The 19,434-nt window shown below is 28.8% G+C and overlaps 1 protein-coding gene across 1 annotated transcript; it reads left to right on the top strand.

Annotated features, from left to right (window-relative positions):
• Positions 1-8,285: 8,285 nt before the first annotated feature.
• LOC145059764 (uncharacterized) lies at positions 8,286-9,269 on the top strand. Its single transcript, XM_079007553.1, has one exon. The coding sequence runs from the start codon at positions 8,286-8,288 to the stop codon at positions 9,267-9,269; it is 984 nt and encodes a 327-aa protein (XP_078863679.1).
• The last annotated feature ends 10,165 nt before the right edge of the window (positions 9,270-19,434 follow it).

Below are 19,434 nucleotides of genomic sequence, written 5' to 3'. Positions count from 1 at the left end.
AGAAATTGAAAAGTTTTAAAGTTACAAATGAATATGGCTAAAGATAATTAAGTAGAAGAAGTTGTAAAGTTAAGAAGTTTTAAATCAATATGGTTAAAGATAGAAGTCATACTTGAACCATATTGAACTGAACAACCTCTTTTATAAGTTTACTTGAACCAATGCATTGCGTAGAATACAACAATACATTTGAAATCTTTATAAATACATGTTTTTTAAATATATCAATGGCATTGTTGTTAGCTCTTATATATAAATCTTACAATAAATTGGTATAAACATTGTTTGTTTTCAATTATATGATAATATAGACATCTTTTAAAATTCTATAATCTCAATTGTCTCATTGCTCTCTACATGCAGGCTACTCATAAATAAAATTAAATATAACATATGATTTAATGATATTTATAGTTGTTGTTATGATTAATTAATTTTAAAAAGTTTATTTGTTTAGTTTTTTTTTAATTTCTATCATTGTAATTATTTAATACATCAAACATTGTTTTTTGTTTTTAAATATAACAATATAATTTTATATAATGTTACTTTTAACTATTATTGTTGTAAGTTATTTAAAATAATGTATTTGGAACTCTTAATTATTTTAATTTGGTTTCAAAATTTTAAGTTTTAAAAATTTATTTGATGAATATTGTAATTTTCTTTGATTTTAATTATTTAAAACAACAAACATTGTTTTTGTTTATATATATATATATATATATATATATATATATATATATATATATATATATATATATATATATATATATATAATCATTTATAATAATAATAAATAAGTCATAATATCAACAAGTTAAATAAATAAATCGTAAAATCTAGCACTTTAAAATGTAAAGAAAATTATAACAAATAGTAAAAACTAACAATTAAAGAAAATAAAAATAATTTGTTCACAAATTTGATACCAAAACTTATGGTTAACGAGCACATGAATGTCTATTTTCGTATATATTTTCTTATAAATGACATATTTATAAGCTCTAGATTCTCTCTCTTTCTCTCTCTCTCACTCTATATATATATATATATATATATATATATATATATATATATATATATATAGAGAGAGAGAGAGAGAGAGAGAGAGAGGGAGAGAGATATGTAGATTCTAGAGCTTATAAACATGTCATTTACAAGAAAATATATACGAAAATAGACATTCATGTGCTAGTTAACCATAAGTTTTGGTATCAATTTGTGAACAAATTATTTTTATTTTCCTTAATTGTTAGTTTTTACGATTGGTTATAATTTTCTTTACATTTTAAAGTGCTAGATTCTACGATTTATTTATTTAACTTGTTGATATTATGACTTATTTATTATTATTATTATTATTATTATTATTATAATAATAATAGATGCTTATATATTTGTTAATCACATATATATATATATATATATATATATATATATATATATATATATATATATATATATTAATTACGAATAATTAAATGTTGATTTACGAAAAACAATAAGTTGATTTAGTTATAACTTGATTTAAACATCAATCAAAATAAAAAAGACCATGGATTCTTATAATTTAGAAAAAATCATTCAATTTAATTGTTTTAAACTAATAAAAGAATATAATTCTTTTTGAAAAAAAAAATGAAATAAATGAAAGTAATTGGTCCAAAATATTCTTAACCTTTTTATATTCTCTCTCTCTCTCTCTCTCTCTCTATATATATATATATATATATATATATATATATATATATATATATATATATATATATATATATATATATATATAGAGAGAGAGAGAGAGAGAGAGAGAGAATTGCAAAAATGGTCCTTGTGGTATGTATTTTTTGAGGGTTTTAATCCAAACCACAATTTTTTTTATTGGTGGTCATTTTGAGCTAGTTTCATTGCGGATTTGGTCTCTCAGTAAACTGAAATGACTTTAATGCCCTTGGGTATTTATTTTCTATTTTAAATTCATTTTTTTAAGTTTAACAATTATTTATTCATTTTAATAATTAAAAAAATGAGAGGGCCCACCTCTCTCTCTCTCTCTCTCTATCTCTCTCCCTCTCTCTTAGAACACACATGGTAATACAATCACCCACACCTACTCTCAATCTCTCTAGTTTTTTTTGGTTTTTAATTCTAAACTAGGGATGAGCATATGGACGGGGGAACCGGCCGGAACCGGAACCCGATGGAACCGGTCGAGCCGGGACCGGGACGTTATTTTTGTGGATTTTTGGAACCGGGAACCGGTAGGAACCGGAACCGGTATAACCGACAAAAACCGGAACCGTATGATGCTATTTTTCAAGGAGCGGTTCCAACATTTGAAGACACGACAAGAACCGGTAGGAACCGGGAACCGGTAGAACCGCCGGGTCGGTTCGGTTCTTGATTTTGGCCGAAGCCGGTTCCCCGGTCTGGTCCGGTTCTGGCTGGTTCGGTCCTTTTGCTCATCCCTATTCTAAACACACAGTGCTCAAGAACACACAATACCCAAGAACAAACACACGCTTATAAATCCAAATCTTTTTCTGAAACTTAAAAGAAAACCCATTAATCCAATCTATAATCAATTTATGTATGTACGCATGTGTAAGTTTCGTTCTGGAATCTATTTATGTATGTTCATCCCCAAAAATCAATTTGCATGTGTATGTTTTTGTTTTTGAAATCGATATGTGTGTGTATGAATCTGAAATCCAGCATCGCCTATTTCCTCCTCTTTGTCTACTCTGATTACTTAACTTCCGCCCACCGCCTCAGGTGGATTACGTTCTCGGAGATAACCCTAGAAGGGCGGATGCATTTGGGTTTTTGCAAAGTATGTCATCGGAGAAGGAGGGAGAGGAAGTCGTTGTGGGCGAACCTCCGTAAAGAGAAAAGGTTTCTCTAGCTTTACCTTCGCCGCCTTCGTCGAGTCACATATGGAGTGTATGTGTCTGATCAGAGATCTGAAGAATAAACGAGACGCTGCAAACCTTAGCAACTCAAAAACACTGCCACTCCAATCTTTAACTCGTCGTTTGGGAGGGACCCAGATTTAATAAAGGGGGCGAACGGTTAAGGACGAACTGATAAAGAGGGACGAATTGAGTCGGGTTTGTTGTCATGTTCGTCGATGTAGGGTTTGTAGAGGCGAAGTTGTCGAAGAAGAAGATGAGATAGAGGACGATAGTGGTAGTGATGGATTGTGAGGGGCGATTTTCGGTGGGCACAGTTAGCACAATCGATGCACATATCTAGAGAGAGAGAGAGAGAGAGAGGTGGATCATCTGTTATTTTTTTAATTGTTAAAATGAATAAATAAATATTAAATTTAAAAAATGAAAGAAAATTGAAAAATAAATACCACAAGGGTATTATATTCATTTCAATTTTCGAAGAGACTACTTTCACATACAAACCACTCAAAAAGGACCACGAATCCAAAGAACTCGAGGTTTGGAGTAAAACCCCAAAAATTTGCATACCACAGGGACCATTTTTGCAATTTTGTCATATATATATATATATATATATATATATATATATATATATATATATATATATATATATATATAGAGAGAGAGAGAGAGAGAGAGAATTAGAGAGTTAGGTTCATATATAATGTATAAATATTATGTGATTATATGACTAATTGTGAAGCACTCGTTTCAAAAATGGTAAATTAGTAATGAATTAAATAAATAAAATTAATTAACAACCAATAGTTATAGAAGTAGGACTAGTATATTGATCATTCTCTTAGAACCCTACGCAGCCTTCTTCACCAAATCATGGAAGTGAATGCAATGTGTAGTCTGATCATGGGAAAACCACACAGATACACACACTTTTTGTGTGGTGCTCGTTCGTGAATAGAAATTAGAGAAAAGGAACGATAAAAAGGGAAGACAGTAGCAAGAAAAGAAGGTACCAACGAATATATTTTATTTGCGGTGGTTCAGGTGCATCAAAGCTACTGCTGACGGCGGTGGTGTTGGTCGGAAGTGAAGATGATGATGTTCTTCTCACTTAGGCAGCTACATGCACCTCTAATTTCTACCAATTGGGACTGATTTTTTAAGGTAATTATTCATTAATACGAAATTAGGGCTCTGCCATTCTTGCTCATAAAACCCATATTCATCAGTCATCCTCCTCTTCATTTTTTTTAAGATTAGGGCTTTACAAGAATAACCACACCTTATGAAGTTTAGGGCATTTGTCTGTTCGGCTTGCGCTTAGATGATTCACTTGACTTCAAACTTACTGAAATATTACCTAAGAAAGATTTATAGTAATTTAAGTTTTTCTTTTTCTTTCTTGAAAGTGTTCTCGCTGGAACATAGTTTTTAAATGTATATGCAGATTTCTTATTTCGATTTGGTAATTTCTTAATCTGATTTCCAAAAAAACATTTCGATTTGCTTCTTTTTGAAAAAATTAAGTTGCTAAGTTTGGGATTTCTGATTTTTGTTGTTGACTTTTGGTATTTGAATCGTTGAAAACAAAACATCAGTTAAATTTTTTTTATTATGATTTTGATTTATGTAATTTCTCAAGATTGATACGATTATGTTGGTAAATGAATTCTTTTGAGTACTCTTGTTTATTTATGGTTTTCCCATGGATTTGATGAAAAATTGGATATGGGGGGTTTAATTCATTCGTTTTTTAGACGATATATCGTAGGAATAGATAGGCATGTGTAATGATCAAATTTTCTTTCACGTCTACACCGAATAAAGTGTCAATTTTTTTTTTGCTGGTTGAATTACTTTCTTAGCCATGTGTACAGAACTTGGGTACTTTGAAGGTATTAATGTAATTACAAAATTATTTAAATTAACCATATAGATAGTGGATGAAATAAAGAAAATCATATGTTTTCATTATGATTTTTTTTTAATAATCAGTGATATTCTTTGCTTTAAAAAAAAAAACTAATTTGCTTGTTTGTTTTTCTGGTATTTTTGTAGCATTAGCATTGATATTTGAGGTGTCTATAGGAAGCCCACAAAAACAAAAATATATTTTCAAGAATGATGACAAATTCTTCAAGAATACAATTATAATTTTTTTTATATTCTTAGAAAATATTATAAAATATTAAAGAATGTAGCATAGAAGGTTGTGTATATTCTTTAAAAATGTTGTATATATTATTCTTTTTTGTTATAAAATGGTTCTTAGTTTGCTAGTATATATTCTTGATTATATTGTAGTATATTTTTTTAAAAAAAAATGATGTGTTATTGTCTAATATATGTGGTGCATTCTTTAAGAATGTTATATGTTAACAAATTGTATTCTTTAAGAATGAAAGAATCAAAAAATAATTAAATAAAATCGTATTCTTTCATAATGAAAGAATCAAAATACATGTTCAGAATTTGGTCATAAATTCACACAATACTTATGATTCATATTTGATCTCAACCCTATATATATATATATATATATATATATATATATATATATATATATATATATATATATATAGGGTTAAGTTCAAATGAGAACACTCTTTAATGTGAGAACGTGACAACACTACTTTATGTTACTATTCTACTATGAATTTTGTATATACAACGATATGACATTATTCATCAACAAATATACGAATAATCACACATTAATATTCACATTAAAATTTTGTATGTATAACTTTATGACATTATTCATCACCGAATATATGAACACTTACATATTTAACATTCACATTAGAATTTATTAAATTACTAGACATATATATAAATTTTATAGTAAAATAGCAATATAAAATTGAATATATTCATATTATAATTAGTACAATAGTATACATATTAAATTTATAGTAGAATAGTAACATAAAGTAGTGTTCTCACGTTCTCACATTAAATAGTGTTCTCATTTGAACTTAACACACACACACACACACATATATATATATATATATATATATATATATATATTTATTTATGTTCAAATGTTTTTAATAAGTATTGTGTGCTTCTAATAACCAATCAGAATTAAGCAAAAATAAATTCAATAATAAATCATAAAAGGGTATAATAGTAATCTAGGCATAATTATTTATGGTATATTGACTTTTATCCTAATTTCTCCCATATTTATCAACGGCCTTTCTTTTTCCCTCACCCTACTTGTGTTTGTGTGTGTACGAGAGCATAATCTTCATCATCGACAAACGCTCCTGCATCCCTCATCATCATCATCTCGTGCTGCGATTCTCCCTTGATTTCTCGTCGAAGAAGAGACCAAATTCGATGTAATTTTACATAGTACTAGATTGCTCAGTTCTTCTTTGAATCTGTTTCTCTCCTCCCTTTATTCTTCTTTCTCTTAAGATGTTATTACACTAAACAAAATCCTCCTTCAAACCAACTCAACAATCATTTTTTTTTTTTGGTTTTTAACGATTTTTTTGTTTGATGGATGGAACACACTTAATATGTATTCTATTCTCTAAAAAATATTTAATATGTTGGAAATATTGTAGCATTTTTTTAAATTTTATTTAAGGGTTAGTGTTTCTTTGAAATGCATACCAGGTGTTCGATGAAATGCCTTTTGAGATTTTACAATAAGATCAGACATGGAATATATGGCTTAAAAATCACTATTTTTAATTTTTTGTTTTTCTGAGTGATGAGATATGTACATGTCTATTGGTTAGTAAACGATGATAGATTTTAATAGGTTTATGTAAGGCAAAATGGTGCATGTGGGTGTATGTTGATATATAAAAATCAATTTTTTTTTTCAAAAATAACCCACTTCATTTTGTTAGTTTTTTCAATATTCAAGTTTATTTTTATCAAAAAAAAACTAATTATACCAAAAATATTAACATTTTTGTACTCTATTAATAAACATCAACACCGACTAGAAACAACTTCGATCAATGTAGAATTACACTGTAAATCTAAACTGTAAATATTTCAATTTTTAATATTTACAATGTGAAAAAGTTCGATCAGTTCAGATTTACATTGTAAATCTGACTTATTATTATGCACACTGTGAATCTGAAAATGTTCACAATGTGAATCTGAACAGGTTCATAATGTGAATCTAAACTGAAATATCGATTTTTTTACCATCAATATGAATCTATGTTTAAAGAGTACACAAAGTATGAATTTTGATATATTTATCAATTTTTTTCTATAAAAAAATAGACATACTTTTCAACAAACAAAGAAATGAAGCGGGTGTTTTTTTTTTAAAAATCATTTTTTATATATTAATATGGATCTTTATGGAAAGAGAACGAAAAATCACGAATAATGGTATGTTCATTTTTTTTTTTTTTTTTTTTTTTTTTTTTAATATAAAAACATGACCCAAAAATAATTAAACTAAAAAAAAAGTGAGTTTTGTTATAATCCGGTGCATGTGTGACCATTGTTAAAGTCTACAACTCTTCCTTTTACCGTTGATCGCTTAAAATTTCGACGCTTTAGATTGGTTCCTTTGTTAATAATGGTTTTTTATTGAACTTTTTCATATATATATATATATATATATATATATATATATATATATATATATATATATATATATATATACTCCCTCCGTCCCATTTTTATTGTCCACAGACAAAAAACACAAAGTTTAAGAAAACAATAATTACTGATTACTTTAATCAGTAAAATGACATTTATACCCTTTTTTTTTTTTAAATCTTACATTACTTTCTTTTAAAATTCTAGATTTTTAATTACTCTATATACAATAAAAACTTTACGGTAAAATATTTACTCAACAAAAGTAATATTCCTATTTTAAAAATTTTGTTTTCTTTTGGTAAACAAATGGAGGTAAAAGTGCGGCCATGTTTTAATGTCAAAATGATCTAAATTTTTGACTATTCCTTATAAGAATTTTAATCGTCAACTTTTTTTCAATCACTTTTAAATTTCATATTCTTTTGGTGGCAAATATGCCGCCATAACTACGTACATAACAATAAATTTGGCTGTATTTATTTGCATCTAACAGTTCCTAATACACCATATTCAAGTTTACTCTCATTTCACACTTAAATTTCATATGGAACATTCCACAATTCCACTCACTAAAAAAAACACTACCATTGCACAACGTCAAGCTATATTCCAAGTCTTATTGCAAGAAAGTTTGGATGGACGATTAAAGAAAGGTTCCGCAAGTGAAGTAGCTTCACTATTCTCGGTTTCTAAACGGACCGTTAGTTGTATTTGGTGTCAAGGTAAAAATCAAGTTGACCAAGGATTACCGGTTGATTTATCTTCAAACATGTGTCAATGGTTATCGGGCGGAAAAGGATACAAATAAATTTGAATCAAGTTTCAGAAATTCCGTTACGTCGTCGATCCAATATACGATCTCTTGCAAAATCTTTAAATGTTTCAAAATCAACTATGCATAGACGGATTAAGGAAGGTGTGCTTCGACCGCATACAAATGCCATCAAGCCGACTCTAACTCATGAGAATAAAAGAGCAATGTTAGAATTTTGTTTATCAAAGATTACGTTGTCATCATTATTTAGTCCACTTCCTACATTCTATGACATGTTTAACGTTGTCCATATTGATGAGAAATGGTTTTACATGTCAAAACCATCAAAACGTTACTATCTAGTCCCCGGTGAGGATGAACCATTAAGAACATGCAAAAGCAAAAAATTTATCACAAAGGTTATGTTTCTAGCGGCGGTAGCAAGACTGAGATTTGATTCATCGGGCAACGAAGTTTTTTCGGGAAAAATAGGTATCTATCCATTTACAACATTGGAACCCGCTAAACGTTCAAGCAAAAACCGTGTTGCGGGAACATTGGAGACAAAGCCTATTCTATCGGTAAACAAAGAGATAACAAAGTCATGGTTGATAGAAAAAGTTCTACCGGATATTAGAGCTAAATGGCCGCGAGGTCATACGGGTCCCATATTTATTCAACAAGACAACGCAAAGCCCCATGTTGATGTTAATGATAGCAAGTTTCTTGAAGCGGTATCTCGAGATGGGTTTGATATTCGACTTTGTTTTCAGCCCCCAAATAGCCCGGATTTGAATGTGTTAGACCTTGGATTTTTTCGGGCAATGCAATCACTTCAAGAACAAGAGGCTTTGCGTACAATTGATGAATTGGTTGATGCGGTTCAAACATCTTTTGAAAGAATGCAATCGCAACAACTTAACAATGTTTTTTTTAACTCTACAAACATGCATGAAAGAGATCATGAAGATTCAAGGTGGCAACAACTATCATGTACCGCATATTGATAAAAATAGGTTAGAACGACAAGGTAACTTGCCACTCCAAATTGAGTGTGATCAGAGTTTAATAGATGATGCTATAATGTTTTTGAACCATTAAAAAATTGCTTATCAAAAGTTTTTGTAAAAAACACTTCATTGTGTTTTGATTTTGTTGTAATGAAAAGTAAAGATATTTCTCTTTTGGAATTGAAGCTCACCAATTTATTGCCACTTTATCTTTTGTTTTCGTAAAGTACATATTCTAATTTATTCTTATTTTCCTTCTCAAAAATTACAACCATAAATGACTCAAATAAAGGGTAAAATTGTAAAAGTGCACATTTATTTTTAACAATGACAATAATTTTGGGACAATTAGAAATAGGAAGGTAGACAATAAAAATGGGACGGAGGGAGTATATATATATATATATATATATATATATATATATATATATATATATATATATATATGGAAAAGTGAATATACCTTTAAGGGTATATAAGCTTAGGTACCCAAACTCAACATAATACGTCGTTTTGTTTGATATATTCATTATAATGTTCTTAAACTTTAACCACTAACTTGTTTTACTTTCAGGATTTTCGAAATTTCACTATTATTTTCTCTTAGATCATATTTTTATGTCGAACACCTACTAGGCTATATATACTATAGTTAAAAATGAAAATTATGTAAAATGAAGATAAATATAAAATTTATAAAAATCTTGCAATTAAATTAAGTTAGAAGTTGAATTAGAAGAACATTGGACAATTACAATGTGTATATATGATACAAAACGATGTAATATAGTGAGTTTGGGTATCTAAGTTTACATACCCTTAAGGGTATATTCACTTTCCCATATATATATATATATATATATATATATATATATATATATATATATATATATATATATATATATATATATATATATATATATATATATATATATATTAAAAAATCGAGATAGTCACATATACCCACATGTTTAAAACTATATTCAGAGTCAATAAATTTTGTATTTTTTATTCTAACGAAAAACACTATAATTATTCTTAAATCTTAAAGGTCGTATATAGTCTATTAAGTATAGTTATCAAATGGTTTGATAATATTATAGTTGTTCGATGTTTTGATTTCGTGACAATTTTTAGTAAAGTGCAAAAAATGTTCCATCAGTTTAGCAAAAATTGGGATTTAGTCGATTGACAAAAAAAAATTACCAAGAAATTTCCTCATGCCCATCTATTAATTGAGCTTATATCCAAACTAATGAAATAACTAATTTAAACTTATGCGTTTTTTATATTTCATTACTTTATTGTAATGGTTTGGTTGGCCATACCTTCTGTTCTGATGTACTTTTTATATTTTATTAATTTATTATAATGTTTTAGTTGATTAAAAATAAAAAGTCGTTCTCTCTCTCTCTCTCTCTCTCTCTCTCTCTTTTAGTTGATTAAAAATAAAAAGTCGTTCTCTCTCTCTCTCTCTCTCTCTCTCTCTCTCTCTCTCTCTCTCTCTCTCTCTCTCTCTCTCTCTCTCTCTCTCTCTCTCTCTCCAGAAAATACCAAAGGCAATCCTACTCCCTTTCGTTTCATTTTTATAGTTGAACCATCCAAACACAACCATTTTTGTCGCCATTCATATTCGCCGTTAACCACCACACAACATTTTAACTGTTTTGAGACTAAAGCTCCAACGCTCCTACCACCCTTTCCTCTCTTATCCGGTCTTTTTTTTATCACACGATCCTCGTCTATCTCTACATATCTCTAGTGAACGTCAACCATTTTGTGTCATCATTATCCATCAACCGAGCTGACACCCAACCACCAGAAAAAAAAAAGTTAAAAATATTGAGGAGGAAATGTGGTGGTGGTTGTATAGTTGTAGATTTTAAAGTTTTTTCCGTTAGAACAAGTTTTAGATGCCGAACAAAGATTTGGGGAAGAGGCATTAAATATTTGTTGATGAAGAAGAAGGCTTGGAGGACCAAGCTTTATTTGTTCGATCTCTTTGTAGGTTTTAAGTGTATTTTGAATTTGAAGCTTTATTTGTTCTCTTTATAGGTTTTAAGTGTCTCTTACCTGAATTTGTAGTGACGGTTCTTGATAAGAACATGAAACGTATATATTTTTATTTATTATAAATCTATACAATTACTAAATTCTCAATGTAACCAAGCTAAAAGTACATCTCCTAAAGCATAATGTAAAAGCAATTTTGTAATGCATATTAATTGTTAATTTGTTTTGAGCTTAATTACAGAAATAGTCCTTACACTTTTATTTTCTATTCATAAACCATCCATCCAATTTACACTTACAGCATTTTTTTTTCTGTCTTTTTTTTTTTCACTCCCTTACAATTCAATTAACTTGTCATTTGCAACATCTTTCCTTTTTTTTTTTTTTTTTTTTTTTCGATTTTTACCATTATAATCAATATTTTATTACGCCTTGATATCATTTTTTATTTTTTAGGTTGAATTTTTTCTTTTGCCATCTGCGGCACTTTAACTTTTTTTTTCTATCCTGAAAAATTACATTTTTATAAATACACGTTGCGAGATCCGTTTGTACAATGGTACCAATCTCTATATTTTCTATGACTCGTCGTAACACGCGGTGGGCAAACTAAAAGTATTTATACAACATATGTCATTTGCAGGGTTTTACTATTTTAAGCCATTAAGATGCGTTTTTATTCCTTGAACAATTTTTTTTGAGGGTTTCACTATCGTACACTGATATACGTATAACACTGTAATAATCTGTGATATGTTATACTGATTTAATTAATTCTCATTCCTAATACGTAATAAAAACACATAAGAACCCACAGCAAAACGCGAGCTCAAATACTAGTTCTAATGAAAAGCTAGATATTATCTACACCCCTATACGTATTTAGGACACCGTTGTAGCATTTGATTCCATCCTCACTATATGTAATTTAGGAAACCATTGTACAATTTGATTTAATTTATAAAATAAGGGAGTGTTCATGTGCTTGGTATTATTAAAAAAAAAAGTCATTTCTAGGACTATGATCATTATTTATGCAAACTAAATATCTCTAATTAGAGAACTAACTTTCATGTATAATATGATTTTTTTTAGGGAAAATGACATTGTATGATAATAAACTATGTGTTTTATCTTAAATTAGTTATTAAAGTTTTTCTTGCGGAATAGACCATTAAACTTTCAAAAATGATGTCAATTAAGCCGACTAATTTGAAGTAGTCACACATTTATGATCCTTACATGGCACACCACTTGTTATTGAGTCAGTAGCACATGTTCGTGTGGCGCTACCATGGCCTCCATGTGATTTTTTTACTTATAGTTATATTTATTCATAACCATGACAAACCAAACCACACAAAAATCAAATTCATGATTCCAACCATAATTGAATTCGACAGTCAACAACAAAAATTTGGATTTATGTTAATGAAATGGTTTGCAACAAAACATTGGATTCCATTTACTTCTTTGGTGGAAAGAAATTGGAACACAGCCGATTACTCGTACCACTAGATCAACATACATCGTTGTTAAGGTAGAGGACGTAGGCGATAATTACGAGCTTGAGCCGGAGATGGTGGAACTCTTAAAGGGCGATCACAAACCAACTAACTGTAATTAGATTTGACGCATATCATAATAAAAATATGACATTTATGGTTCATCTTAACACGTCGTAGATTCGCTAGGGAAGATGTTGTAGAACACAAGTGATCTTCTGATTTAAAAGTTCTCTGAGATGGGATCGAGTGGGTATTAAATGGGAGATTTCATAAGGAAGTTGGTATCATATAAGGAGAGGAGTAGACTAGTCGTCGGTTGGCGCGATGATGGAAATGAGAACCGGATGTGTTGGACATCGATAGAAGTAAATACATTTATGGGAAAATACAATTACCTGATTTCCATTAATTGTTATCGATAAGTGTGACTTCGAGTCTGATCAACCACATAGAGGAAAATATAAGCAAGAGGCAGTGTAACAGATGGAAAGACAGGTTGAAAAAGAAGAGAGAAGCCGAAGCATGAAGAAGATGTTTGATTGATTTGGGGTTCCATAATCTTTATTTACTTTTTTTTTAATTATCAAAAAGTTAAAATAACCAATTTATCCAGGGAAAATGACTCGTGAAGGTAATTACTTTTTCGTCTTATTCCCATTTAGGCAATTTTTTTTCTCTACATTTCATCATTTAACTTGTTAAACGTGTTCACATATTACCATTGTCAAATGATATCTCCAATGACAATCGTACACATATAAATATATTTAACAAATTAAATGGTCAAATGAATATAAAAAAAGTTGTTTAAATGTGAGCATTTCTTTTTATAAATTTCTTCAGCTTTTTATAGTTTCTTATAGCATTTTATGGTATTTTATTCTTATATACTTTTCTAATACAATGTTTTAAACTTTGTTTATAATTTTTTTTAACTTTTTTAATATTTTAATATAATTTTCATGCAAGTGCTTTTAAGCCAAATATTTTCTAAATGTTTTAAATTTTTATTACACATTTTTTTATTTCTTTTACACTATCATACAATTTTTTTTTGTAAGTACCATATATTTATTTCTAAACTTTTGTTAATACTAGTCGGTCCATGTTCCGATACATTCGCAAAAATTCTCTTGAGTTATATATATATATATATATATATATATATATATATATATATATATATATATATATATGTTATTTTGTTTCTTACATCTATTGTCTGCCAGAATGCATAGATCTGGATTATCGGATGGAATATAATCAATGGTCATGATCTGAGAGTCTATGATATTACAATGAGATAACATGTACCATATAATCACACAAGTTTAAGCATAAGGGTATTTTGGACAATTAACTATATTTAAAAAAGGAAATTTTCAGATTTTTTGGGATAATTAATTCTCCTAATTTTAAAAATCTGGATTTTTCATGTTAATTCAATTTTGAATCTAATGTAATTTGTAAACATAACTGATTTTATTCCGTCGGAATGTTTTTTTTATTAGAATGATGTTCTTTCATAATTTTATTCTATTAGAATATTATTGAAGAATAACATAATTCTTGAATCTCCGGTTGAAGAATAACAACACTTTAATATATTCTTATAAATTCAAACTTAAATTCAAATTCTTACATATTCTAACAGACTAATAGTTTTATACATTTTAATATAATTATACATATTCTAAAAGAATATCAACAAAAAATAAATAAAATTCTTAAAAACTAACAACATTTTTAAATTGTGAGTGTTATCAATCTTTTATTCATTCTTCAAGTTATTCCTATCATGTCTTCAACCCGTTATTCCAGTCATTCCTGTCACAAATACAAATACAAAAAAAAAAAAAACGAAGAATGGTTAAAAGCATGTTACTTGCAATTCCTCTCACTCTATATATTATGGCAGAATACGTATAATATGATAGAATCCATATAATACATTCTGGCAGAATACATAGAATACGTTCTGCTAGTTATAGCTTTAATCGCCACAATACTTGTTTTTTTTTTAACTTCATTCCAAGTCTTTCTCTGGTATGATCAATATTTGATTCGTTCTCTAAGGCATTATAAAAGAATAACATGCATTACTCATTATTACCAGTTAAGCAAATATACTTGTCAACAAACATTCTTAAAGACATTCTGACAGAATGCATTTATACAAATAAATTCTGATAGAATACATCACACAATACACTTAAATCATATTATTTTCTTCTATATGACAAAAAATACATCACAAAATGTTTTTACTTTTCCTATCTTGACAAATAAGGAGATTGAAATCTAATTTTGTCAGAATAATAGTCATCAAATTGATGAGTGTTACTAGCCTCATTCTAAAAGAATATTGTGTTTTCTCATTTTATTGTTTATGTTTTGTTCTTTTGTTATGTCCATCAAAGACCTATTGAACACATACAAGCATGTATATACACATCAGATCTTGTCAAGTGAAATACAAGTAGAGGAATACATTCTGCTACAATACACCTAGCATGTAATAAGATAAAGTACAACCAAACACACTAACACACTAAACACACTAACACACTAATCAAATTCACCTAAAATCAATCATGAGATAATGCACATCCAAACCCGCCAATCAAACAAATTGTATATATTATATCAAGTTCTATTTTAGACATTTTCACAAACACCTTACTGATGGGTTTTGGCTATAAGAACATCCTATGTGCTCATACAAACCCTAATGCTTGGATCTAGGTTTCTCTATTGTACATGCAATTCATCCAAGACTATAAACCCTAGATCTAGCATATGATAATCAAGATAACATATAAATAAGGGTTTAGATCATACCTTGATTGTTATGTAGCAATAACAATCTCAAATCCTTCTTGTATTGACTTTAGAAAGCTTAGAGTCACAAATGTCACTCCTCTAATGGTTCACAAACACCAAGAGCAAGAGGATGAAGAAGAGAAGAGAAGGAGCCAAGGAGGCTGCCCAAAGCGTGTGGAAACCCTAAGGATCTTGTTCACCACGTTTTTGGAGCATAAGGGCTCTATATATATAGTGAGGCTATTAGGGTTATCTAACAAGGAAACCCTAATTTGGATGCTTAAGCCCTAAACAACCCATGGACTCCTTTCCTTAAAGACCTTGGACGATTTCTAATGGGTTTCCCCATAGAATTCGTCCACTCCTTAATATATGGCAATCCATAGCCCAAATTGCAATTATCTTATAATTACAATTCCAGTCCCTTAAGTTTAATTAATCTCTTTTAGTCACAAACTTAATTCTTATTAATTCTTGACTAATATTAATTAAACAATATGATTTCTCCTTTAATATATTATTCTCATAATATATTAATAAATCATATTTAATCCTTTCTCTCCATAATTCATCCTATCAAGTTGCTTTGGTGAAGGCAACCTAAAAGGACCATGCACCATCGGGTCAAGTACATACCAAAATAGTTATAGACTTAGACACTAATCCAACACTTACATGCAATAAGATAAAGTACAACCAAACACAATAACATACTAATCGAATTCATCTAAATTAATCACATACAAAAACAATCATGAAATAAACAATTAGATTTACATAAAGGGGAAAAGGGCAAAAAGGGAAAAGTGCTAATGCTTACAGAAGCAACAATATTGTACTCCTCAATTGTCTTGCACCTGAATAAAGCCACCAATTCATGTCAAACAAAACCAAATCTTGTTTACAACCCAAAAATCTAAACAACCAAGTCAATTAAATTAAAAACAACTATTACAAACTTAGGAAAATTTATTCAAATGGATTATAAATCAAATTCATCCACCAATACACAAGAACGGTTAGTCGAACCAATTAAAAATCAATTAAATGTTCAAGAATCATATATCACACACCATACTCACCTGGTAATTGGCTCAAATAAGTGGGAAAGGTTGTTGATTTTTTTCTTGCGACTATCAAACACAAATGCATGTGTCTTTTATATTCAAAACAACAAACAATAAAATGGGTAGGGGTTCCTTGATTGACGATGACAAACTGGTGAAGGGGTTGGTCTTACTGATAGGGTTTTAAAATTGATTTTCGGACGATGGAGAAGGAGAAGGAGAAGTGGCAACGCAGGATGATGATGATGATGACGGATGAAAAGGGCCGGTGAAGAAAATTGAACAGTTAGTCTATTTGTTCCATATTCAATCTCTACATTCCTTCTCTCTCTCTCTCTCTATTATTTCTACAATTGTAACAGCCATACACATATCATTCGTTTCGTCAATCGATTTAGGGCTTGAATATGGAGCAAATAGAGAAGACAAAGAGAAATGGTGAAATCGATCTACAGGGGTGGTGAGAAGCGGTGAAATCGATTTAGGGCTAAAATTCTATATTTACTTTTGCTTCTTGCGTGATATAAGGAATAGTTGTTGATCTACCATAATTAACTATGGAAAGATTACTATAATACCCTTAAATGATTTATTTTTTCTTAATTTTCTATTGGTGCATTCATGCACACAATAGTTGCTAGAAACATTTGAACCTAGCTCTCTCTCTCTCTCTCTATATATATATATATATATATATATATATATATATATATATATATATATATATATAATTTTAAATGAGTGTAATATTTACCAGTTTCTTGGAAGAAACTAGCACGAAAATAATAATTGGTAGGTGATAGTTGTTGATTTTATTTGTATATGAGTGTTCAACTAAAGTAGCTAAAATCTTTTAAAACATGTAAAATTATATAAAACGGCTTATCTAAAACTCATCATTGATTTAAAAAAAAAAATCAATTTGCAAGATTAGAAAAGAGGTTTGGTTAAATCCTATTTGAAATTGTTTTTGGATTTGGAGCTTTTAATTTGTTATAGCTTGAAATAGTTTTTTTTGAATTTGAAGCTTTTTGTTTTAGCTAAAAGCAAGAAGTTCATACTGATGAAAAAAACTTTTACCATGTCGAATGATGTTTTTTTTTTCGTATTTTTTCTTATAAACTAGAAAGTAAAGGCTTCTAAAACTATATATACCAAACACACCTTTGTATAAAACCCAAAAAGTTGAAAATAAAACCCTATAATGAATTACTATTATTCTAATTTTGGTAACTATCTTTTAACATCCTCCTTAATAAATAAAAGTTTTTTTTGACACGTATCAATCTCTTATGATTTTTGACACTTGTCATTTTATTATATTTTTAGAATAAATAATATCCACATGTTTGTAGGTTTTTTTTTTTTTTTTTTTTTAATTTTAAATTAAAAAGCTACATAATACTTATATATTTATATATGTAAAATATTGAATGTAATTAATAGTTTCTTCATTCCTTATTTTAAATTTTATTTAAAAAAATACTTAATATTTTTAGTATTTAATCAATCCGTGTAATATACGGGTTTTACACCTAGTTTTGCATATTCTGCGGTTTACATTCCATGATGATTATGGATGAGTCCGGCGTGAAACCAATCGTTGATATAGTGTTATTTTACCTTTTTCTTAAAACAAAAAATAGCAAATATATGTTACTAATAATTAGATAACTAACTATATATTCATATATACTATATCGTTAAAAAGTTTCACGTGAAATAAATTTATTAATAATATACGGTGACTACTAGTGATAAACAATTGATTACAAAAAGCGTTCTTTTTGTTGTACATGAAATATATTAAAGGTGTTTGAAAAGCTATATATGCACTTATATGAGGTTCAAAAGTTCACACTTTTATTATCCAAACAGGTAGAGTGCATGTGTATCGAGTGTGTCTGTATTGTATAACGGTGAGTTGACGCATTCCCAAGTAGTAGTTGTAACCAGAAAGCCATAACCCCGTTATTTCTGACTTTCTTTTTGCAATCATATGACAATCCATTCAACCTACCAATATCCAACCTTACACTTTCCATACCCTCCCCCTCAACTCTCTAAGATGTGTTTATAAAGATAAAATTACGTCAAATCGAACTAGATCGGATATTTCAGGGTTCTAAGTACATGGACTGCCTTAGTATAGCTTTTTTGCTTCCTCCGGATAGTGTCGGTCTTAAAGTTTTTATGCTTAGGACAAAATGACATAACAATGTTCCATTTTATACGGTGTGACTACAACGAACCGACATAATATATAGTTTTTTTTTTAGAGAAACAATGCAACAAAACTAATTTTTATTTGAAAACACATACAAACTGAAAAGTTACAAACACCATCTTCATCGAAACAACAATCTAAAATAAGTTTCATGACTTCTAAAACATATAATAAATTGCACGGCTTTTTTTTTTTGTTGTTGATGGAAGCCCCACAATAATCAATAGTGTTATAATTAACCGGACATTCACAACGGACTATACGATTCCTCATAACCTGCGATAACAATGTAAAACTAAGATAACGGTTGTAACTGGCACGTTACAACTAGCTAGTTGATAAGCTAACTTATTTTTCAATATTTTTTAAGTTGTCATGCATGTTTGGCAAACTAAAAACTAAACGGTAAGCTAACTTTTTAAAAAAAAATTATTTATCCTAGTTTTTTTTAAAAAATTCCAAATATACCTTAATTTATTATAATAAACATATTTTTCTAAATGTCTTTTTATATTATTTTATAT

This window comes from Lactuca serriola, chromosome 6 (genome assembly GCF_051521515.1).
Source record: "Lactuca serriola cultivar US96UC23 chromosome 6, Lser_US96UC23_V15, whole genome shotgun sequence".
In the NCBI taxonomy this organism is placed as follows: domain Eukaryota; kingdom Viridiplantae; phylum Streptophyta; class Magnoliopsida; order Asterales; family Asteraceae; genus Lactuca; species Lactuca serriola.
This window is presented reverse-complemented; position numbering and strand designations above follow the sequence as displayed.

Excerpts from the sequence above, each read along its gene's own strand:
- LOC145059764 (XM_079007553.1), top strand. The coding sequence starts at position 8,286 with ATGGTTATCGGGCGGAAAAGGATACAAATAAATTTGAATCAAGTTTCA.